Consider the following 23,105-nt stretch of genomic DNA (forward strand, 5'->3'; position numbering starts at 1 on the left):
GAGTAAGATAAATATCTTCACTGTACTCAGGATTCAATCTCAGGTAGCCAAGCCCTTTTTTCCAAGGTCACACAAGGAGGAAGCTGTCCAATCAGGGGAACTTCCGCTGTGAAGGGCAGGAGGCGTGCCAGGAGCCTTTTGAACTCCCTCGGCTACCGTCGCCGGTCCCTTCTGCGCACTTTTTTTTTGCGCCTGCGCGCGGCTGAAGCGCAGTTCGTTTCTCTTTCAGCCAGGAAGGGCGTTGGTATTGAGGTGAGTCGTGGTCAGACTTGTGTCCCCCGTCCTGGTTCCCAGTACTGCCGCCTCCGGCTTTCTTGTCTGCCTCGGAGTTGAGCCTTGACTCCGCATCTCGGCGGGGGTGGAGCCTCGGGCCTCTTATCCCGCGCCGACCCCCGCTTGCTGCCGCCGCGGCCTCAAGAGGGCAGCTGGTGGGTCACGGGGGCCAGGGGGCTGCGGTGCCTTGGAAGCGGGGTGGGCTGCGGGGGCTTCGAGGAGCCAGAGGGTTCCGGACTTGGCCGGCCAGGGGCCGGTTCCCGCTGCGCTTTATCCCAGTGTGACCTTGGCTAGGTCATTTGACCTACCCGGTCCCAGTGTTTCACCCTTAGAAAGGGCCTGGTGGTTTCTACGTCAGCGGTTCGTGAGGCCTGCGGGTGAACGTAGATGAAGCAGCCAGCAGCGTCGTTCTCTGTGTGACAGCGTTTGAGGCTAGAGTTGGGAAGCTGGAGGGAGGGTCACCGTGCCTGTCGCAAGAGGGAAGAGGGGCCTTTCTGTAGCCTCCCTCCACGGGCCCACGGCTTTCCTCCCTAGCTCCACAGCCGCTATGGCCGAAGGTCTTCGGGGACCGCCGCGCGCGGCGCCCTTTAGGCGCCAATGAGGCGGACACCGGTTACGGAGCTTGGGCCCTCGAAGCAGCGGCTGGGTTCCCGTTTAATCGTTTACCGTGTGACCATGGAAAACTTAACGTACCTCGCTATCTCATAGGGTTGCCGGGAGGATTTAATGAATTGATAGTGAATTTTTAGAACAAAGCGCTGTATATGTGTTTGCACTTATAATTGGCCCTCTAGAGCTTTTCCTGTAGTTGGGAGAGATTTTTGTTTCCTTTTCGTTTACGGGTTGCTGGTGGTGTGCCGCAGTTTATGCGGGGTAGTCGTTCAGCATAGGAGAGGGAGAAAAAGGCAGGAAAAGAAAGGTGATGAAGCTGGCCAAGCCACTAGATACCTTAGGCTTTGTGGGAAGAGTCAGTCCACTGTCTTCCTGTGGCTCTCTAGGTACTAAAATGCGTTCTGCAAAAGAGTTCCGTAGATATCTTGCGCTGTTCTAAGGTGTTCTTTTATTTTACTTATCAGGGACAATAACTACGATGGCTTCCGGTGCTTTGACGAAACCTCAGATGCGTGGCCTTCTGGCCAGGCGTCTGCGATCTCATATTGGTGGAGCATTCGTTGTATCCCTGGGGGTTGCAGCTTTCTATAAGGTACGTGTGTTTGTTTTTTACTTTGCTTAAGGTCGCAAAGTGTGTGTTTTTAGTTTAAAAATGTAGTTTATTTTTGTAATTAGTTAAGAGTCTTAAAGAAACTCCCTTTTTAATGTGTTCCTCTCTCTTACCCTACCTGCAGTCACCGCAGTGCGAGCAACTACCTCATATTGCCAGATAGCTTGTCTTGCATTTTTAAATGAAGCTGTGTTAGTTTTCTAGGGCTGCCCTAACAAAGAACTACAGACTGGATGGCTTAAACAGCAGAAATTTTCTCAGTTCTGGAGGCTAGAAATCCGTCAGCAGCCTTGTCATCTTCTCTGAGGCCGCTCTCCTTGGATTGTAAATGGCTTTCACATGGTCCTCTGGGTGCATGTCTGTGCTTAACTTCCTGCTCTTATAAAGACGTGGATCATACCCTAAAGATCTCATATTAATATAATTACTCCAGTTACATTCTGAAGAGTTGGGAATTAGGACTTAACCATATGAATTCTTGGAGAACACAATTCAGCCCATAACAGAAGCTAAGTATGCAGAGGGGTGGGGAAGGCAGTAGTTCTGTTTGACACCTTGAATTGTTACAGAATTAACTCTTCTCCATAAAAATGTTTGTGATGATATATATGGTTATCACCATGTTGTCTATTGCCCATGAGAGAACTCAGAGCTTTGCTCTTATAACTTTTTGTATGTAGTAATTTTTTGTTTAGTGTCAGTATTCATTACTAGGCTGTGAGCCTCATTAAGGCAGGTGTCATGTCTTTTTTGTTTACTGTGGCACCCCATACTCAGTGCCTGACACTCAGATAGGTGTTTATAAGTATCTGTTGAGTAAGAAGTTGTTGCTTTGTGTTGCTTTGCCCCCCATGGATTTGTCACCCCACTTCCCCTGGGCGACGGAGATGAAAGGATTACTCAAAGCCCATCTCTTCTGAGCAGTGAGAGGCCCCGAAGTGGTTAACTTCCCTGGGACCCTACAGCAAGAGGCAACCCTTCCATTTGGGAAATTAATGCCAAATTGGGGTTCTCTTCCTGCATTTATTTTCCAGGCCAGGAAGTTACAGGAAGAGAACAAAGGTGGGGGTTATAGTTTAACAGTATAGGGTGGTAACTTTCAGTGAAACAAGCCAGATGACATTCCAGTAGACAGTTAAGTGGTCTTATCAACACAAGCTTGATCTTAGCAAACATTCCTTCTTATAGCAATTTCTCAGTATCTTTACATAACAATCAGTAACCTGTCTGTCTTTGAGCCAGCAACCTGCTGTGCCACAATTCTTATCTTTCAACAGAGACTTATACCCTGAGGGAAATTTCTTGTCCTTGCAAGGTCAATGTTTGAAACTGCAAGGCTTTGGAAAACCAGGCCCTGTGAAGTACATATGCTTTATAGTATATTCCACAAGAAGTAGTGTCTAAAATTCAGTATAGTGTCAGGTAATGTTCCAGGTGCTTTGAAGGATATGAAAATTAGAAGACATTGCAAGACAACATAAATGAAACAGGGGTGGGCCAGTTAGCTCAGTTAGTTAGAGTGCAGTGTACACGACCAAGGTCAAGGGTTCAGATCCCCATACCAGCCAGCCACCAAAAAAGAGTGAAAAAATGTGATTTTTGAGCGGAGGGTTGTGGGTTGCAGCCATTGTGGGTTATAACTCTTTGAGAGAAAAGGTAACTATCAATTTGAGCCTGATAGGGAGAACTTAGAGAGCAAAGAGGAGTGGGGAACACTGAGCGAAAGCACTAAGTGGGTCCCTTTGGGACCCTTTGAAGAGACAAGCTCAAAAAGTAAACCCTTTGGTCCTTGAGGTTCCTGCTGTCTGACACGTAGTTTTTGTGGAGGAAGGGATGGCTAGATGAGTAAATGAAGTGGGGGGGTAAGGACAGAAAATGATGGAACTCATTGCTTGAGTCTGACATTATCGCTGTCGAAGTTCAGGATTTTGTAACTTGCCACTTCTAATTGATAGCCCCTAGAATAGATCTATTTATGTCATTGGGTTCTCCAGTGTCCAGTGGCTTTTAAAGTTTTGGCCTACAGTAAAAAATACATTTTTGCATTGTGATTTCAGTTACCACATACATGTGCATATATGTGTAAAAAGTCTGTGTATATACACACACACACACACAACTGAAACAGTTTGATGCAACGAAATTATGTCATACACTCTTAATATTTTCTATTCTATTTTTTTTTAAGTGCTGGCTACAACCTTCTAAACTGTTTTCATGACCTAGAACACTTATCTACAGGTTAATGCCAAAACTTACTCTTGATTCTGATTTGCCCTCCCTGCCTTTCTATTGTCATCCCCAACACTCATAGTACACGTAACCCTGCAGCCCGTTCACACTATTTACTGTTACCCAGTTCTGCTTTCTTCCATGCTTAAGTACATGTCTGGAATATCTTTCATCTCATTGTCTGGCAAACTCCTGTTTGTCTTTTAAGCCTGTTCATATGTTTTCTCTGTGCAGTAGTGCATAGCCTGTCCCCTTGGTAGGTTAGTTGTGTACTCCTGGGTTCTCAGGCACTTTGTGCCAGACTGTTCTATAACATTGGGCACATTGTATTTTAAGTAATATTTGCTTCAGGGTCTGTCTTTCTATTAAATTAAGAGCTAGGACCATGGCAGATACATGGTGTGAGTCTATTGTGATGAAAATTGAAAAATGCTTGGTAAATGAGTCAAAAGTATTTGTGTATAGTTAGTTATTAGTGTTTAATTGGAAGGTTTCCAAAATATTGAGGAACTCAGAGATGCTTACCTCCTTCATTTCCCCCTAGGCAGTTAGTGTTGAGTGCTTTTGAAGACTTGGCTTTTTTTCCTTAAATTCCTGGTTTGTGCCTGTTTTCACAATTTCAGTCAACTCATATGTTCTTTACATGAAGTAGCAATCCAGTAAATCATTTTTGGTTAAGTTAGTCTGCTGTAAGCCTAAATTCATTAATATTGGTTAGATTTTAAGAGGCAAATGAACAACATTTCTCCTAAATGTGCAGTTTCCCCCTAGGTTCACTAATTACTAACATGTGAATTAGGCTTGTTCTAAATCTTAAGATATAGATTATTTTATGGCTTTCAAGTTACTCATGATCTGAAGAACCGAAATGGGTAATTTATATACCTTTGATGCTAAAGAGATTTTCTAGACTTAAAGAAATCTCCCATTTCAAGTGTAACAGACAAAATAACTTAGATAAGTTTTTAAAAATTACTTTGCTTTCATTTCTTGGGTTCACTGACTGAGCCTGTTACTTTAAAGTGAAAAATATTTTTCTTGTTTTTACAAAATGCTCATGGTTGCTTTGTGTAGTGTATTAGGTTTCTCCAGAGAAACAGAGCCAGTAGGAGGATATATATACATAGAGAGAGATTTATTTTGGGAATTGGCTCATGCGTATATGGAGGTCAGAAGTCCTACCATCTGCTGTCTTGTAAGCTGGTGAGCCTGGAAAGCAGGTAGTGTAATCCAGTCCAGTAGGAAGCCGAAGGGGGAGGAGGAGGGAGTTTGTGGCTTCACAGAGTTAGGAGGCCCAAGAACCAGGAGCTCCAATGTCTTGGGCAAAAGATGCATTTTTCAGTTTAAAGAGAGAATTTTCCCTTCTTTCACCTGTTGGTCCCTCAATGGTATGGATGTTGTTGCTTGCCCTCATTGGTGAGGGTGGATCTTTTTTATTCAGTCTTCTGATTCAAATGCTAATTTCTTCCAGAAACACCCTCACAGACACACCCAGCCATCTGGGCATCCCTTAGCCAAGGCGACACATGAAATTAACCATCACATGCAGTGAAGGGCCTCAACAGATCTGTTTAGAGGGTGACACTTGGACTCCTGCCTGTTGGTCTATTACTGGAAGAAACTGGAAATTCAAATAGGAGGTGAAGCAAAAAAAACTGGTTAGGTAGAGGGCTCTTACTGTTATGTTACTCCATCAAGTAGCATAATTCTTTGTATTTCTATAGCACCTTCACTCATGTGGATTGGCACTTGAAGAATTTTTACTGGTTTTTATATGCAGGATGAGAATTGAATTTGGATTATAATCCAAAATCCACCACATTGAAATCCACTAACCAGGGTTTTGTGGAGGATAAAACCTTTGCCGTGTGACAGACAAGGGTCTGAGTACTTCTTGAGCCACCTGCCAGCTAGTTAGTGCTCCTTCCTAGACCTTGATCAACTCAAACTCTCCATTGTTCTCTCAAACTTTTTATTTGTTCTTTCTCCATTGACCCTTCTCTTTGTATGCAGCAACCTCAAAAACAAAACAAAATGAATACCCCCTCCCCCCTTTTTCCTTGCTACTGTTGCAAATTTAGCAATTTCAAGCCTTTTCTCTCTGAAAGTAATCAGTAGCTATCATCCCTCATTTGTGAAAACAGGTCGGTGCCCACTCTTTGGGCTTATGTGTTGTTGAAGGGTACAGCACCCCTCACTGTTCTTGCCAGATAGAAAGTTTCCTGTGCCTTTCAGAGGCAGATGATTACCAAATCAATCTCAGACTCCTTTCAAATTCATATTGTCATTAAATTGAGCCATAATATTTTAGCATGTCTTAGCTGTGAAATATTTAGTTTTGCTGTAGGGAAGCCTGCTGTCTTCTCCCTAATAGCTTTCAGCTTTTTGGGTATCACCCTCTGGCTCTTGCCAGTCTGCACCCCTCTTCCACCAAGCACACAGGTACACACATAACCCACCCAGGAAAAGTTAGTCTTTTCCTTGGCAAGAAGGGTCTCCTTGCCGTGTAGTGTCCATGAGGCTGCGTTCTGTTCCTTATATCTGTCAATTTCTCCACTCCTTGTCTTAGGAAATGTAGGGTTCAAACTGAAACGGTGAATAAAAACACTGTGATTTACTTTGTCTTTAGATGTTACATTTCTAATATGAAAAATAAACCATAATGGGCTGTGTTACATTTTAGTTTGCTGTGGCTGAACCAAGGAAGAAGGCATATGCAGATTTCTACAGAAATTATGATTCCATGAAAGATTTTGAGGAGATGAGGAAGGCTGGTATCTTTCAGAGCGCCAAGTGATTTTTCTAATTCAAAGGTAATATCTTTATTTGAAATTACTTGTTTAAAAACGTTTTTAATTGTGGTAAAATGCAAATACAGTGTCCCTGACTTACAATGGTTCTACTTTGATTTTGCAATGGTGCAAAAGTGATAATATATTTAGTAGAAACTGTACTTTGAATTTTGATCTTTTTCTAGAGTACTGATATGTACGGTAAGATATTCTCTTGTGATGCTGGGCAGTGTCTGGAAGCAGAGCTACAGCTCCCAGTTAGCCCTACATGATCACAAGGGTAAATAACAGATATTGTACTTTACAGTATACTGTATTCAGTAAATTACTTAAGATATTCAAGACTTTATTATAAAATGAGCTTTGTGTTAGATGGTTTTGCCCGACTGTAGGCTAATGTATGTGTTCTGAGCACATTTAAGGTAGGCTAGGCTAAGCTGTGATGTTCATTAGGTTAGGTGTATTAAATGCATTTTCATCTTAATACTTTCACTTATGGTGGGTTTATTGGGACATGACCCCATTTTTAATTGTACAGTTCAGTAGTGTTAAGTATATTTACATTGTTGTGCATCATTTGTTGAATTGAAACTCTATATCCATTAAACTACTACTCCCCATTTCCACCTCTCTGCAGACCCCTGCCAACCACCATTTTACTTTCAATGAATCTGACTCCTTTAGATACCTTTAGTGGAATCATACAGTATGTCTTTTTGTGACTGGCTTATTTCACTTAGCATAATGTCCTCAAGGTTCATCCATATTTTCGCATGTGTCAGAATGTCTTTTGTGTATACAGTGTATACCACATTTTGTTTATCCATTCAATAGACACTTGGATTGCTTCTACCTTTTGTCTGCTAATAATGTACCAGGAATATTGTTAATTTTTTTAAGGAATTGCCATACCATTTTCTATAGTGGCTTCACCATTTTACACTCCTACCAGTTCCAGTTTTTCTACATCCTAGCCAACACTTGTTCTTTTTGCTTTTTTGTTAATAGCCATCTTAATAGGTGAGGTGGTATCTCATCATGGTTTTGATTTGCATTTCCCTAATAATTTGTGAGGTTGAACATCTTTTCATGTGCTTATTGGCCTTTTCGTGTATTATTGGCCATTTGTGTGTCCTTTTTGGAGAAATGTTTATTCGAGTCTTGTTCATTTTTGAATTTTGAATTTGTTTTTTGGTTGAGTTGTAAGAGTTCTTTATATTGTGCATATTAACCCCTTATCAGATATAATTTGCATATATTTTTGCCCATTCTATGTGTTGCCTTTTCGCTGTTGGTTTTGTCCTTTGGATAGAAGTTTTACATTTTGATGTTGAATTTATCTATTTTTTGCTTTGGTTGCATGTGCTTTTGGTGTCATCAAAAATTTCAAAATCCAGTGTCATGTAGATTATGTTTTCTTCTAAGAGTTTTATAGTTTAGATCTTTGATTCATTTTGAATTACTTTTTGTGTATGGTATAAAGATGCAACTTCATTTTTTGCATGTGGATATCTAGTTTTCCCATAACAATTTAAGAAAATTGTCTTCACATTGAATGGTCTCAGCACCCTTGTTGAAAGTCATTTGACTGCATTCACAAGGGCTCTCTATTCTATTGGCCTATGTGTGTCTTCATGTCAGTACCACACTGACTCTAATCAGTGATTACAGCAGTCCCCCCTTTTTCAGCAGGGGATACTTTCCAAGACCCCCAGTGGATGCCTGAAACCACAGATGGTATTGAACCCTATACTGTATATACTAGGTACATACATATCTGTTTTGAGGGTACTTCAAAAAGGTTCATGGGAAATAGAATTAAAAAATAATATGAATCTTTCTATGAACTTTTTCAAGTACCCTCCTAAATTAGGCACAGTAAGAGATTAACAACAATGAGTAAAATAGAACAATTATGTCTATACAGTAATAAACTATACTGTAATAAAAATTATGGTAATAAAAGTTATGTGAATGTGATCTCTCTCTTTCAAAATCTCTTATTATACCATACTCACCTGTTTTTGGACTGTAGTTGACTGCGGGTAACTGAAACTTTGAAAAGGAAAACCAAGTTAAGGGGAGGAAGAACTATTGTAGCTTTGCAGGAAGTTTTGAAATCAGGAGTCTTCCAACTTTGTTCCTTTTTTCTCCAAGATTGTTTTAGCCTTTTTGGGGTCCCTTGAGAGTCTATATGACTTTTAGGATGGCTTTTTCTATTTCTGCAAAAAACAATGTGGGGATTTTCATATGGATTACATTAAATCTGTAGATTGCTTTGGGTAGTATGGACACCTTAACAATATTAAGTAGGTATCCTTTGTAATAATCTTTATAATAAACTGGTAAGCATAAAAAATTTTTTTAAGTATACAGGATGTCTTTTTATTTGTATCTTAAATTTCTTTCAGCAGTATTTTACAGACTTAAGTGTGTCTTTCATGTTCTTGGTTAAGTATATTCCTAAGTATTCTTTTTGATGCTATTGTAAATAGAATTGTTTTCTTAATTTCCTTTCTTATTGTTTATTAATGTACAGAAACACCTGATTTTTTGTGTTATTTATGTATATCACAACTTTTCTGAATTTGTTTATTCTGATAATTTTTTTTTATGTGTGGAAAATTTAGCGTTTTCCACGTAGAAGATTATGTCATCTGCTAACATAATTTTACTTCTTCCTTTCCTTTTTGGATGCTTTTTATTTTTCTTGCCTATTTGCTCTGGCTGTCAACTTCCAGTACTTTGTTGAATAGAAGTGGCAAGAGTGGGTGGGTTTCCTTGCTTTGTTCCTGGTCTTAGAGGAAAAGCTTTGAGTTTTTCACCACTGAGTATGATGTTAGCTGGGTGCTTGTCATACGACCTTTATTATTTGTGGCACATTCCTTTTATACCTAGTTTGTGTGTTTTTATCATGAAAGGGTGTTGAATTTTGTCAGATGCTTTTTCTGCATCTATTGGGAATGATCCATGTGGTTTTTATCCTTTTTTCTATTAACATGGTATCTCATTTATTGATTCATGTATGTTGAACCATCTTTGCGTTTCATGGATACATCCCACTTGGTCATGGTGTATGATTCTTTTTAATGGGCTGTTGAATTTGGTTTGCTAGTATTTTGATTTTTTTTTTTTTTTTTTTTGGTGGCTGGCCGATATGGGGATCTGAACCCTTGACCTTGGTGTTACAAGGCCGTGCTCTAAACAACTGAGGTATCCAACCAGCCTCTTTGTTGAGAATTTTTGCATCAGTATTCATCAGTGATATTGGCCTATAGTTTTTGTGTCTTTGGAGCCCAGGCAGTCTGAACCAGGTTTCTCCTGGTGCTAAATGTGTGTGGTCAAAGCATCAGGTCCACTAGTAGGAATGGACCTCAATTGATCTCAAGCATGGTGAGTAACTAACTGTTGAGAGAATGTTTGTCATTAACTTAGGCCATTGTGTTTCTCTCCACAGAATTTCTTTGGATTGAGTTTCATAGAAGTTTGTCACTGACCTGTGTTCCTGAACTATGAAAATGAATATGTGGGCTAAGGGATAGTTTCTCTTAATAAATAAACAATTAACAAATACTGTGGACAGTGTCTCTGTGCAGTTCTTATTGCTAATTCAGGGAATTTAATAGCATCAGAAGTAGTTGGGGATTTTTAATTATATTTATGAACTTTATAAAGTTAACTTGATTTCATTATTTCTTAAAAACTTCATTGTTTACATACATCTTTAGTTGCTATGATATTTTGTCCATTTCACTGAGATACTCCTAGGTGCAGTTACTTGGTGCTGGGCCATGGGTTGAAGGGGTCTCTGTGAGCCATGTGTCTGCTGTACTGTGGGCTTTAAAAAGGGACAGAGACAGTTTTTCCAATAAAATCTGTCCTTGGCCTTCCTTGCCACTACCTGGTAGCCCTACTACCACCAGACAAGAATTCAGTCTATAACACTGAATTATTTTAATAGATAATTGAAATGTAAGTTTCCTTACTCAGTATTGCTTTATTAAGGAAAGATCTTAACTCTGTGTGTGTGTGTGTGTGTGTGTGTGTGTGTGTGTGTGTGTGTGTGTGTGTGTGTGTATAGAATATGTGTATGTGTGTGTGTGTGTGTGTGTGTAGAATGTGGAATATATATCTAAGCCAAAAAAAGTCATTTAAGTTACTTAGCTAGAATTGAGTGAGTAGTGCCTGCTAATGACTAATAGTGTTTGGTAACTTTTTGGAGTTAGTTTTAGGACCTTCCCTTTCTCTTTTAATTAAGTTTTTCTTGTGATCAAAGTGATACTACAGAGAACTTTTTTTTCTTGATCATCCTTAATCTGAAATGTTACATTTGTTTTATCCAAAGCTAGTTTAATCACTAATTGTCACTTTATTAAGATAACAAAAACTATCATCTTCTTGTGCAAAATTCCAGTGCTGTGAGCTGTATTAAATCCAGGTATCAGTGAAAAACTGATTGTAAAAATCCCCGGGAACAGTAGACATTTACAGATAGTCAATAATAAAAGGGTACTTTTAATTTTAAACAATTTTATATAACAATCCTTAGAAGCAGTATACAAAATTACCATAAAAGATATAAGAATTAACACATAATTACGTTCTTAAAAATAGTTACTTTTGACGTTGACAACACTGTCACTTTCCTAAATGAGTATTATACAACAAAGTCACTGGTGGTGGGGGGGGGGGGGGTGCATTTTTCAGATTCAGCTTGAAGTGATAGTCTTGCTTTCCAGTAATAGTAGTGATGACTCATGTGAAAATTAGCTAAAGAAAGATCAGTGGGCATTTGAAATTGCGTTTTCTTAGCATCTCACAATTGTAGATAACAAGCTGTAGGCCCAGGTTTGGATTTAGTCAGTAAACATGTTTTAATTTAATTGGACTGAGCTGTTTGCTGGACATCTGGTGACCTGAGGTCTTGAGTCAAAGGGACTTCCCAGTAAGTGTGTTTTATTTATGGAACTAAAGAAAGAAACTCACCTGAGTAGCTTGTGTGGCTTGGGTCTGGTTTTCATTGGTAGACACAAAAGAAAGATTTGCTTTAAGCTTGCCTAGTAAGATACAAACTGTAAAAACTTTTTCCAAAATGCATCTGGACAATCATCAGACTGTTTTGTAAATTTCGTTTAAAGTGCATACTTTCCAGGGGACATAGTAGCAACTTTCACTAAAAGAATAGAAATTGCAGTAAAGTGACAAATATAACAAGTTAAACAGAGTCTTAAGCATTTCTTTTCATTTAAAGAATCCAAGCCTTTGTAGACAAGGGGAGGGGGGGGGTATTAGGCAGCCCCGAAACAGATGTAACTGGGAAACTTTAAGTCTGGCTCTCCATCCTAAGGCCTAACCACATGTTAATAGATCCAAATTATAGTGGAAATTTTTGCAGATGTTATTATAGGGCAAAAAGGAATGGCTTTTCTGTGTGGTAAGAATAATACCATACAGGATTCTGTTAATCATTGTCTCCAAGTGGGAAAAGAACACATTTTTGTCACTGCATTTTGAAGTGCCTGTTTTAGGGAGAAGGTAAGAATCTGATCTAATTCTAGAAGTGGCTAGAAAATTATAACTATAGAAAAGTGTTGGACTGTGTCCATGTTGGATGTTAGAGCTGACTGGGTTTCTTTTTTCAAAAATAAATAACGCAAGTAGGAATCAATACCTCGGAAGGGGACTCAAGGGAACCCTTTCCTCAGGGCTTTATTTTTCACCATGGTAAATTTACTAATAAAGACCTGAGCAAAATGTGGGTCAACCAAATAATGGTATGTTTTAACAGTGGAGGGGGGAGGTTCCACAGCCACCACAGGACATGGTGTTTGCATGGAAGAGCAGATGGGGGCCAGGTGACAAGATGTCTTTGCGATGTAGTCCACCAGTCTGCTGTACTGTTCCTCTGACAACCTCTCTCGAACTCCATCCACCTGGAATCCAAAAATAGAGTCAGTCAGTAGTCAAACCCTTACAAGATTTCTGTAACAAGATTATTCCTTCTCTTTTGCCTTGATTGCATTTGTACATTATGCTATTTAGGTCATTTAATAAAGCCATTATATTGAAAACAGCGCTTCCTTTTATTTTTCTTCTGAAATGTGGCAATGATAACACTGCAATTAACAGTGTAACAAAATCTCTGCACAAGAATATCAGGACAACCTCTTTTGAATAAGCATTTGGTGGTGTAAAATTCCCATGTATGAAGTTGAAGATTTGATAACACTGTATTCATTAACTATTAAAACACTTGTTTTAATAGTTGCTCTTTACCAACTAGCCCAGGGACAAAGTAGAAAAATGTCTTTCCTCTGCTTAAATCTAATCAACGTTAAACTCAGCACCTGGAAATAGAAGCTCTGCTAGCCTTGCTCCCCAAACCTCCTCAGATAGAACCTCTTCAGTCTGACAAAGTGAAGAACACCTCTTTCAAACCAGTGGCTTTGGACAGAGCATTAAAAAAATAAATACCTTTTGAACTGTAACATTTTCTGTTTTTATAAATACTAGAATTTAAAGCCAGAGAAAATAGAAAAACTGGGCAGAGGAAGAGGAAATTTTTATGGAAAAAAGGGAGGTTGCAAAGTACATTTACGGTTCATAAAAGTCTGGCTCATCTTCAGTGGAACTCATAGGAGAAATGAGATATACTACCTAAGTTCTTAAGTGAGATTTTCTAAGAAAGCACCCATCAAAGGCTGTTGGAGCTATAAATTCTTCCCACCCTGAAGTCCTGTTGCTATCTAGTGTGTAGATCAAGCAGAATGGGATGTTGCAGTGTAAGCCACCGATCTGTGAGAATCAGGTAGCCACTGACCTTTCAGTGGTTTTTACTTACCAAATGCTGGCAAGACCATTCTGGAAGGATTATAAACATTTTTAAAAGGGCTTTTTGGTTCTTAAAGCAGTAATGTAAAGAATTTCTACATATTTCTGTGTAGGTCTCAGAAACTGCAGCCAAAAAGTATCTTAAAAGCTAGAGAAAGCCAGTGAGATGGTGAAGAGATAGTAAAGGGGCCTGCTAGAGGATTAAGTGGGGCATCGCTTAGAGTCAGTATCATGTTTTTAAGCTTGGGGGAAAAAAGCCCCCCAAAGATTCACTGACAGATGAAAGCTGCGCACCACCGGGCAAAAGCCAGAACTCTGATATCATTTGATGGGGCCAGAATTCAGCTGGAAAGCCTTGAATACACAAAGTCTTAATTGCTCCTCCTGAACAGCAGCACAGGAAAACCTGTGTTGTGAAAGGAACCCGGCCAAGGAATAAATTGACCTTCTGACTCATTTTGGGCCTCATAAGGGATTTCAATAATGTGCCAGGCATATTAAACAATTATTACCCCTAAAAATGGCTGCATTTAACCAAGAAAAGCAAATCCCGATTTTTAAAAAAATCTGAATTTTTGCCATATTTAAATATACTGAATGATGTCATTTACAAATTAATTCCTTCCAAAATTCAAAGGAGCTGTGTTTCCTAGCATCTAAAGCAAAAGCAATAAACCAGAAAAGCCATTTTATGTAAAGATCTTAAACTACAGCTCTTAGTTTTTGCTGGAAATTTTCACAGCAGGTAGGCTTCCTACCCAAGCGTTTTTGCTGTGGATTATGTTGGGATGAACTGACACGAGCAGAGCAAGTGAAGAAAATTCACTGTGTCAAAGCAGTGCCACTGAAACCAGCACCCCTCCACGCTGAAAATAGACTGGATTACTACACGCCGAAGGATTTACTCTCACACAAAAATGGTCTGCAGCTTGGGTTTTCTTCGGGGTGAGTAGGGGAGGTTAGGGTTATGGACACAGGATTTAACGGGGTAGTTCTTGTCTTGTTTCTTATGAGTTGAGGGAAGAGGTAAAGTGGAATAGATGCCAAAAGAGCAGAAAGTGGAGGCTGAAGGCACACTGGATACACACCCTCTGTCCTGTGCTAGGTGCTGCTGTGTGAGCGCAGTGCTTGTCTTTAATGACTGCGCTACTCCTGCTCTCAGTCATCTTTTCCCACTTCTGTTTTGGTCATTCCTTAATCCCAGCCCTCTTTTACCCCTGGACACCAGTGGAAACCCAGTGTGGAGCATGGTGTTTTGAGCATGGTGTCCAGAGCTTCAGTACTTCTGCCTATAACTTTGATTTCATGGTATCAATTATCTTTGGCAACTACTAGGGGTGCTGACTCCAGCTATCATCTCAATAACCCCCCCTCCAGCTATAATTCCCCACAGTACCGTCCTCAAACAAAAGCAAAAGAAGGATCATAATTACAGACAGTAGAGACAGTTTAACAGCAAAAGATGAATCTCCAGTCTCAATAGTTTAAGATCTGAAATATTTCCCAAGCAGCTAAGGAATAACGATGGTCACAGATACTCTTTGGGGCCTTGGAGGTTTCTCGTTAAGGACTAAGGACTTGAAGATAATGATACTATCTTCTGCCAAATCCTGTAGCCAGATCACTGCTGCTTTATTGTCAACTGGATCAGAAGATTTTGGCAGATCTAATAAAGTCAGCTTAGACATCTGACCTCTGTTTATTCCCAGAAAGTCATCAACTGGGAGCAGCAATGTAGTCCTGATGCCAAGCCCCAGCTTAAAGCCTGACTGATTATGATCCAAGAAACTAGAGAAATCTTAGAGTTGTTGTGGTTGGCTGCTTTCCATCTTCTCAGATAATTTTACCCAAACACTTGTGTGAGGGAGACACAGGCTCCCATACCAGGAAGACAATAATGAAAGAAGGAATCAGGCAAGACCTGCTGGAGGCAGGTTTGCTGTCATCCTTAGCTGGAGCCACTCAGTTCCCAGGTTAGGACCAGCAGGCTCCAGCTTGCCACTAACCCACCCCCATATTGCCATGTGGAAAAAATGTCTGTTTCTTAGGTCAACAGCTAGGGCCCCATGGGTCAGGCCATCACGTGGGAAGTAGAGGCAGAGAGCAGTTTCTCCAGTGAGTGCATCTGCTTACCTTGGGCTGGACTGCAGGAAGCTGGGGCCATTCTGGTCAGTGCTCACCTCTGACCCCTGACACCCAATGAGGCCTGCCTGAGCATCCATCTATTCCACATCAGCTTATGTTTGCCAGGAGTCAGCAGCTAGCGCATCTCAGGAGCTCGGGTTAGAGAGCTGCCCCAAGAACCTAAGCGTCATCCCCAGGGAGTACCTGTGGTGCTTATGGGATGGGAAACTATCCCGCAGAAAAGGGAACACAAAGCTGCAGAAAACAGTGCAGTGTATAGGAGAGAGAGATCTATTCACAAAATTTTGACCCCCTGAAGTCTCTGGGATTGGGAGTGGGGGAGGGAGCCGAGGGAGGAAGCTAAACCCCCTGATTTGTAAGCTTGCAAAGGTCTGGTCTCCTTCCTGTGTCTTGTTTCACTTGTGATGCCCGTCACTTCTGCAGCAGTCCTCTCCTGTACCCAGAGACCTGATGCTGCCACTCCTGGGCCGCATGCACACTTGGGGCCGGCCTGAGTTCAGATGTTCAGACCAGGGGGCCTCCTTTGTGGAGTAGTGCCTGGAATTGCTGCCTGGATCCTGGCCCTTTCTGTACCAGCCCCACTCATTTTGGAGCTTTATTGTTTGCTCCTGTCCACTTCAGCACCCCACTCCTACAACAACCAAGCTAGATTAGCCTTGCTCAAATCACATGATGGCTTAGCCCCAGCCCTTAAGTCCCTTTGGCTGCCTGCTGGGCTCTCCTGTGAGGGCTCACGTGGGCGGGGGCTTCCCAGTGCCCTTCTGCAAATGGCCCCGTCACCTCCACACTCCTGCATCTGTCTAGCAGCTCTCCTTTCTCCAGCAGCTACTCCAGAAGCTGCAGCTCATAAGTGCCTGGGTACCAGCAGTCAGCCTGCATCTCAACCTGCCTGGCAACTAGCCCCAGTCACCCTGTTTTCTGAAACGTACCTCCACATCACAGGCCACTCTTGGCTGCTTGAGCTGCACGGTGAGCAGGTTGTTTTGCTTGCTGTCCTGTGCACAGTCGATCTCTGTGATGGGGAAGGCCTGCTGCTGTGTGTCCTCACTGACACTCACCACGAAGAGCACTTCTGATGTCAGCAACAAGCACCCTTCATGCTCTTGGCCTGAGCCCCTCACCAGAACCACATCCAAGGTCATGTGGACTTCTGGTCTGCCCAGAGACTGAAGCATTTTCCTGTTTAAAAAGAGAAAAGTGAGGCCAGGAGCCAGCTATGAAAAGATGGTCACTTATCATTGTTCACTGCTTAATGAGGCTTGGGGCTACACAAAGCACCCCAAGGGCAAAGGGCCCTCACCAATCAAATTATTAACTTTAGCTTGAAACGTTAACTGTCAATTTAATTCTCAAACTGATTCTGATCAATAGAATCTGGTGCCTCCCGGCGACAAAGGTTTCCCTTGGCTCTGCTCAGCTCCTTTTCGTCCCATTAGAAATGGCACCCTTTAGAATTAGAATTTAGAATTAATGGGACCCATTAGAATGCCGGTTCCATAGGGAATCTGAGGCCCTCTTGCAGGACCAGGCTTCTCTGCCAACGTGCATCCTCTCCTTGAGTAGTAGGCATGGAGCAGAAGAGCTCTGCAACCAGCCCACCACCTGGAACAGCAGCTTCTTCCTGGCCTGTAGGGTTTCCTTGTGCTGCCCAAGATGCCAGTGCCAAAAGCAGCTGCTCCTCTTGGGCTTTCCTGGAAGCATGGCCTATTAGCTTGAGAGCAAGCCAGGAGCTATTAACATACAATGTGGATGTAAAGTTGAGCAAGTGTCTCAATATTTTTACCAGACATATTTGACATGGCTATTTGGAGCCTGGTCAGCACGTAGATCACTTGGCTGATAGCGCTGTTTGGGAAGCTGAGAAAGTCCAGCTCCATGTAAAATACCTGTGGTAAGAGAAGTAAAGGAGTTTTACTAGTTGTTTTCTGGAAAACGGTTCCATGCTACAGTGATGTAATCTGCTTAGAGCCATCCATAAAATATTACAGATCCAAAATGATGTCACATCTTTGGAAGCAAGTGTATAGATAATTATTAAACATTATAATGCTCTTAACCTTGGTGATCTTATGTTAACTACAAATTAAAATATGAATGTACTAGTCCAAGCACAGACTAGAAGAAGCATAATGCTTCTGAGAGTAACTGGCCATGAAAAATAGATCACACATTGCTAGGTCAAGATTGCTAGGTGACTTCCTTGCTTAATATTAACAATACTTCTGTATCAGTGCTATGGCTGGTCGAAAAACTAAAACACGCACTCACACACACATTCAAAGGCAAACCATTTGCCTAGATACAGTATTTAAAGTTAAATGACTTAATCCAGCTGTTTTAAACACGAATCCATATACATTTATGAGCGCTCTTGGGGCTGCTGGTTTATTACATGCACTCCCTGGTGCCAGCACCAAGTGAGGGCACCCAGAAGCAGCCACACAGGCCTCTACAGAAACTCTCCAGAACCAAAGATGGTACAGCATGTGTGCTTTCTGAAGGCTTGTAAATGTTTATAAACGAGGCATAGTCATTAGACTAAGAGTTAGTGGTTTGTAAAACCTTCAGTGCGGTAATAAAAGTTTTACAAGAGTGATGGAAACCAAAAAGGCCTGTGAAGCTCTATTCTGAGATGCTCTTACGTAAGGGAGAGCACCCTAGCTCTGGGAAACACACAGTGACCATGGCATTTTCAAAATTAAAAGAATTTATGAAGAATGAGTTAACGTTACCTCACTGGAGTCTATATCAAAAGGAATACTGTTTTCTATTAATGTGTAATGTGTAAGTATTTGATAAGGGAGAATTTAACTTTTTCTACTTATAAATTGCAATTCTCATTGTCAGTATCCCTGTGAGTGAAAATGCCATCTACAGAAGGAGAGAGAGAAATAAGAGGGAAGCAGGGAGGGGAAAAGCGAAGAGGAACACATGCTGGTGTCTGTGTGGTCTCTTAAAGGATGCTCTCCGGATGGCTGTCTGAAGTGTGGGCATTCGTCTCCCACCCCCTTCCTCTCAGACACTGTTTTGATGCCCTGATTTGGCTGCCTCTTGTCAGACCTACTAAGGTGCGGGACGCCTGCAGTGAAACGTATTCCACAGACTTTACTGCCAGATGTGGATGCAGACTCAGAGTACTCAGTGTCTGACAAACGGGAGAGCCATCCTGCGGTTTGTGATACGAGGTAGGCAGCTTGCTTCTACTGATTTTAGGTAAAAAGGTTATAATTCCAGTCATATGTTTATTGAAAGTTACTTTAATGTGCTCTGCCAAGAATGCAGAGAATAAGGATGGGAGGAGGTGCTTCCTTTCACACCATTTCTCATGTGTGCACACACATGCACGGGAGAGGCCTGAGCATTCCACCATTCAAGTGCAAGTAGTGCCACGAGCCCAAGTTCTCCACAGATGTCTACTTGGGGAAAGGGTTTTTAGTCGCATGTGCCTTGCTTCCATTGGCCAGGAGACTCAGCCTGGCTGCAAGGAGCAGGATGGTAGCTACAGGTAAGAAAGCCACTGAAACCCACATCTACCTCTCATTCTCCAAAGCATACACACTGTCACTTAAAGCTGCCTTCCTTCCTTATAACCTGTCTTTCCTTCCAGATTTATCATGGGAAGAAGTAATAATTCTTTTCTCTGCTGCAATATATTCTCAACACTGCTCTCAACCTACAACTGGTTACTTTTCATTAAAATCTATTTTATTACGTGTACTGTAGAAAGACTCTGTGACATACATATATTGAAATTACTAATTGATTTTCTGGTTCTACAACTTTATTATTGTTTTTTATTAGTAGTACAATTCTACTCTGTGTAAGTAAGCATGGGGAGGTGAGAAAGATAGCTACTATTTATTTTATTTTTCACTCCTTTGCCATGTGAAATGCTTGATTATCTTGGAGAACCCTTGGTATAATAATGCAAATTAATCAGTGGCAAATTAAAAATGGCTGAGTTGGCCTGATCGGTTTTCCACTAACTTACCATAGCCAGTCTGTGACACAAGCTCAGCAGCTCCTCCAATGGGCTTTGTGAACACCCCCATGATTCCTTTCCCCACACCTGAGATAACACCCTTAGCCTTGTGTCCGGCTGAAGCCTGAGCCTCAGATGTTTTCTGGAAGTTCTGCATTGGCTGATCCACTATACCAGCAATTGCACCTGAAACAACAAAAGCCCTCAGTAAGGACACAGGCTTAAAATCCTCAGAAAATGAAAATCACAATCTGGAACACAGTTTTTATTTGGATTGAAAATGAATAGCCACCCTCATTATAAAGTTATTTACTATACATTTATTTACCAAATATCTAAGTACATCGAGGGCTATTTAAGTTAGAGGTTTATTATCTTCATCAAAACACAATGTTCACACTGGGTTTGGTTCACACAGTCAGGACCTGTGAAGTTTAGTTTTTTACAACGAGGCAACCATTTCCTACAGAATTTAATAAAAATGTCAGACCACTCCAAAGTGTCACCCACATGCCTTTCCCCAGAAATCAGTCAACACAGTTTAGGAAGCAGAGCTAACGATTCTTCAGGCAGAGAGCGAGCCTGCTCAGCCCAATATACTTTCGCCGAATCAGGATGATGAAAAAACTGGAAGGGGCCAGCCACTTTCTATGTTCCCACTTTTAATTACAACAACAACAATTATTTAATAATAATTTAATATTACAAATATAGTACTTTAATAATTATTTAATAAGAGTATGATATAGTAATATTTCTATTAATTGCTAGGTGCTGGGGACTGTGCTAAGAGCTTCATCTGTATGAGATCATTTCATCCTCATAATTCTAGGAGTCAAACATTGTTTTCATCCGGATATGGACACTGAGGTACAGAAAGATTAAGGAGTTTTTCCCAGGGTCACACAGCTGTTAAGAGGTTGAGCGCAGATTTGAATCCAGGGAGTATGAGTCACAGCCTAGCTCTCAACCACCAGGCTATTCACTTATCTTGTTTATAAAACAGGCTCTTCCTCTTTGCCAATCTTGAAAAACTTCCTTCCCTCATTTCAACTGAGAGTTGGCCACTTACTCTTCGCTTTAGAATAGCTACACAAGCCCTGCTTCCCAACTCTGTTCTAACAGCTTTACAATGGGGCAACCATTGCCTACACTGAGTTTGAAGGTGGTTACAAATGAAAGGAATCCTTCAGCCACTCTTGTGAATACATCTTGCTCTATGAGATCTAGGAAAGCCTCACCAGTCTTGATATTTTTTTTCATGATGGAGTGGAGGGTTCCCTAATTCAGTAAGAAGTAAAAATTTCCTTACAATTCTTGACAGAATTCTGTTATCAACTCATACCTGCTAGGAGTAAAGAAAATGCACAGTCCCCCTGGTAGAAATTTTAGTACATGTCAAATCCCATTGCTCCAAGTGCCACTAATTCAAAGTCTCTTGGGTAAATAGATATTTCCAGGTCTCAGTTAATGACCTGCTAACTTCGAGCAATATTCCATTGAACAAAATCCAGTAAAACAAAAGGCCAGTTCCTTCAGGTCAGTTGGAAAAGGGAATGTTCTTCATGGATTCCATTCCTGTAGGTTCTGACGTAGCCATTTAAGTTTATGCACTGACAGATTAAGAATGACCTTAGGTGACAGGTCTGCTTCCCGGCCTAGAGTAGTGCTGCCCAAACCTCTAAAGAAATGACAAGGATAAGCCAAGGAAGCTGCTCCCCACTTCCCCACTGGCTTAGGCCACCCTGGCTAGCAAGGGCTGAGGGGTCAATCTTTCAGCACCCAATCCAGCCAGTCCTGAGGAACCAGCCTTGCTCTTCATCTATAAGATTAGGAGCAGAGTAGCCCTGGGTCTTCTCTTCCAATCGTTTCCCAGACAATAGTTCAAAGTGAACAGCATCAAATACAGCATTTCCTTTTTTTAAAAAGAACTTATTTGTACATATTTGTGGAGTTCACTGTGTTGTTTCAATACATACATATACTGTACATTGATTCACTTAGGGCAGAGGGCATAGCTTTGTACCTGTTAACCCACCACTTCTCCTATTGTCCCTTCCTCCCCTGCATCCCAGGCCTCTGGTAACCATTATTCTACTCTCTACTTCTATGTGAACCACTTTTCTTTTTTTAACTTCCACATATGAGTGAGATTATTAGACTACAGCTTTTGTGATTTCATTATCTGATTTCTTTGAAAGATCTCCATGCTTAAGAGTTGAAAAACTGGGGTAAGTACAAATTCACCAATAAATTAAATTATTGCCTGTATTTTTGGTAGAAATGTCTTTTCCGTAAGTGCAGCTTTCCATTAAGACTATTAAAATTGAGTTGGGGGACAGGTGGTTACTTCATTTAGAATCTCCCTTTTCCCTTTCATGTGCCAGCCCTAACCTGTACAAGGAACATAGAGCCTCGACCAGCTCTGATCGTCCACAAAGGGTGCCAGCTTCTATGTGCTTAAGTGCAAACAGGTATCACAGTGGAACTCCCCTTTGATCTTCCGATTTCTCTAGCCACTGGCCACAGTGAAGGCTCCAGTTACTGTGGCTTTGATAGATAGACTATTTGGGAGCCTGAAAAGTGTAAAGCCCGAGCCACATGACAAGGTGTTAGATTCTAAGAGTTAGAGAAGGAGCTGTCAGATCACATGCCCTCAGCTCAGCACCAGATCCTTGAGGGGGGGAAAGCTGGCTTGTCACACACATCGACACCTCACTGGTCCCCAGGTGCTGCTGTCTCCCTCTTTGTGCTAACGAGCTGGAGAACAGAGAGGCCATAAGAGACTAGCAGCCATTTCATGGTCTCTGTGACCCTGCCTTGAGAGATGCAGCTTCTCATAGGGCTTTTGAAGGCTCTCTTATTAAGTATAATCCAGCTAAATCCTACGACTGTAAAATTATTTACTGTCATATACTCAAACTCTGCTCCAAAGCTTTAAGAAGTGGAAATTGATCCCAAGACTTGGCTGTTGGCGACAGGCCCACAGGGTGGGCGGCCACATGGAGACGGCTGTGATGTGATGAAGGGAGGCAAGGAAGGAAGAGCGTGCTGGGAGGGGAGATTCCACGGACCTATGTGCTGAGCCAGGCAGGACGTGGGGGGCTGTTTCCTTTTGTGCCTTTAGTTGTAGGAGGAGGAATTTCTTTATGAAGCAAGGGAACTACAAGGGCCTTCCCTCACCTCTGCTGCGATTTGCTCCCTGCCTCAGGCAATAACCACTTGGTTACTGATCTATGAAAGGACCTGCCTATGTGGCTATTTTGATGCTGCCCTTACCACGTGGTATAATTTTATTTGGGGCACTTTTTTGTTACAGTAGCAGAGGCACAGGCCTAAGCTGGTACACCACGCTACAGCTCACCATTCCAGAGACAACTGAACCCCAGAGTATATTAGACATTCTAGCTGGAGGCTAGCTTTTTTGACCAGAACAGATTAGTAAACTGAGAAGGAAGCACTTTGGTCTGTAATTCCTAAATTCCCGACTAACTGCAAACCAGTCTGCTAACGGCAGGTTGTGGTATCAGAGGGACTTCTCTTAAGTGCTGTCTGCTGGAAAGCACAGCTCTTGGGCAATCCCTTGGAGGAGAAATCTTCCTGATTCACCTGGAAAGGTCTATTAAGC

The 23,105-nt window shown here is 41.5% G+C and overlaps 3 protein-coding genes across 5 annotated transcripts in view; 2 read left to right on the forward strand and 1 right to left on the reverse strand.

Annotated features, from left to right (window-relative positions):
• Nucleotides 1-333, forward strand: part of RGS22 (regulator of G protein signaling 22) — a gene marked incomplete at its 5' end in the record, with an annotated part of 158,281 nt that extends 157,948 nt beyond the window's left edge. The window contains one exon of the mRNA XM_063079264.1: nucleotides 44-333. Within this exon, the coding sequence (XP_062935334.1) occupies nucleotides 44-333 (290 nt within the window). The remainder of the gene's footprint in view (nucleotides 1-43) is intronic.
• Nucleotides 162-10,097, forward strand: LOC134364108 (cytochrome c oxidase subunit 6C). Of its 2 annotated transcripts, none has more exons than XM_063080033.1 (4): nucleotides 162-252; nucleotides 1,350-1,477; nucleotides 6,411-6,540; nucleotides 9,977-10,097. In XM_063080033.1, exons 2-3 carry the CDS (start codon nucleotides 1,364-1,366, stop codon nucleotides 6,522-6,524), a joined length of 228 nt encoding a protein of 75 aa, XP_062936103.1. In that variant the 5' UTR covers nucleotides 162-252; nucleotides 1,350-1,363; the 3' UTR covers nucleotides 6,525-6,540; nucleotides 9,977-10,097. The 2 variants fall into 2 exon arrangements, with proteins under 2 accessions (XP_062936103.1, XP_062936104.1); XM_063080034.1 differs by lacking the exon at nucleotides 162-252 and adding an exon at nucleotides 338-428.
• A 1,028-nt stretch (nucleotides 10,098-11,125) lies between these two features.
• The window catches only part of VPS13B (vacuolar protein sorting 13 homolog B), a 794,525-nt gene continuing 782,545 nt past the window's right edge, over nucleotides 11,126-23,105 (reverse strand). For both annotated transcript variants that reach the window (XM_063079322.1, XM_063079323.1), the window contains exons 59-62: nucleotides 19,487-19,663; nucleotides 17,279-17,381; nucleotides 16,425-16,674; nucleotides 11,126-12,452 (exon numbers count right to left, since the gene is read on the reverse strand). In XM_063079322.1, the coding sequence (XP_062935392.1) occupies nucleotides 12,204-12,452; nucleotides 16,425-16,674; nucleotides 17,279-17,381; nucleotides 19,487-19,663 (779 nt within the window). In that variant the 3' untranslated portion in view covers nucleotides 11,126-12,203. The remainder of the gene's footprint in view (nucleotides 12,453-16,424; nucleotides 16,675-17,278; nucleotides 17,382-19,486; nucleotides 19,664-23,105) is intronic.

Source organism: Cynocephalus volans, chromosome 15 (assembly GCF_027409185.1).
Source record: "Cynocephalus volans isolate mCynVol1 chromosome 15, mCynVol1.pri, whole genome shotgun sequence".
NCBI lineage: Eukaryota > Metazoa > Chordata > Mammalia > Dermoptera > Cynocephalidae > Cynocephalus > Cynocephalus volans.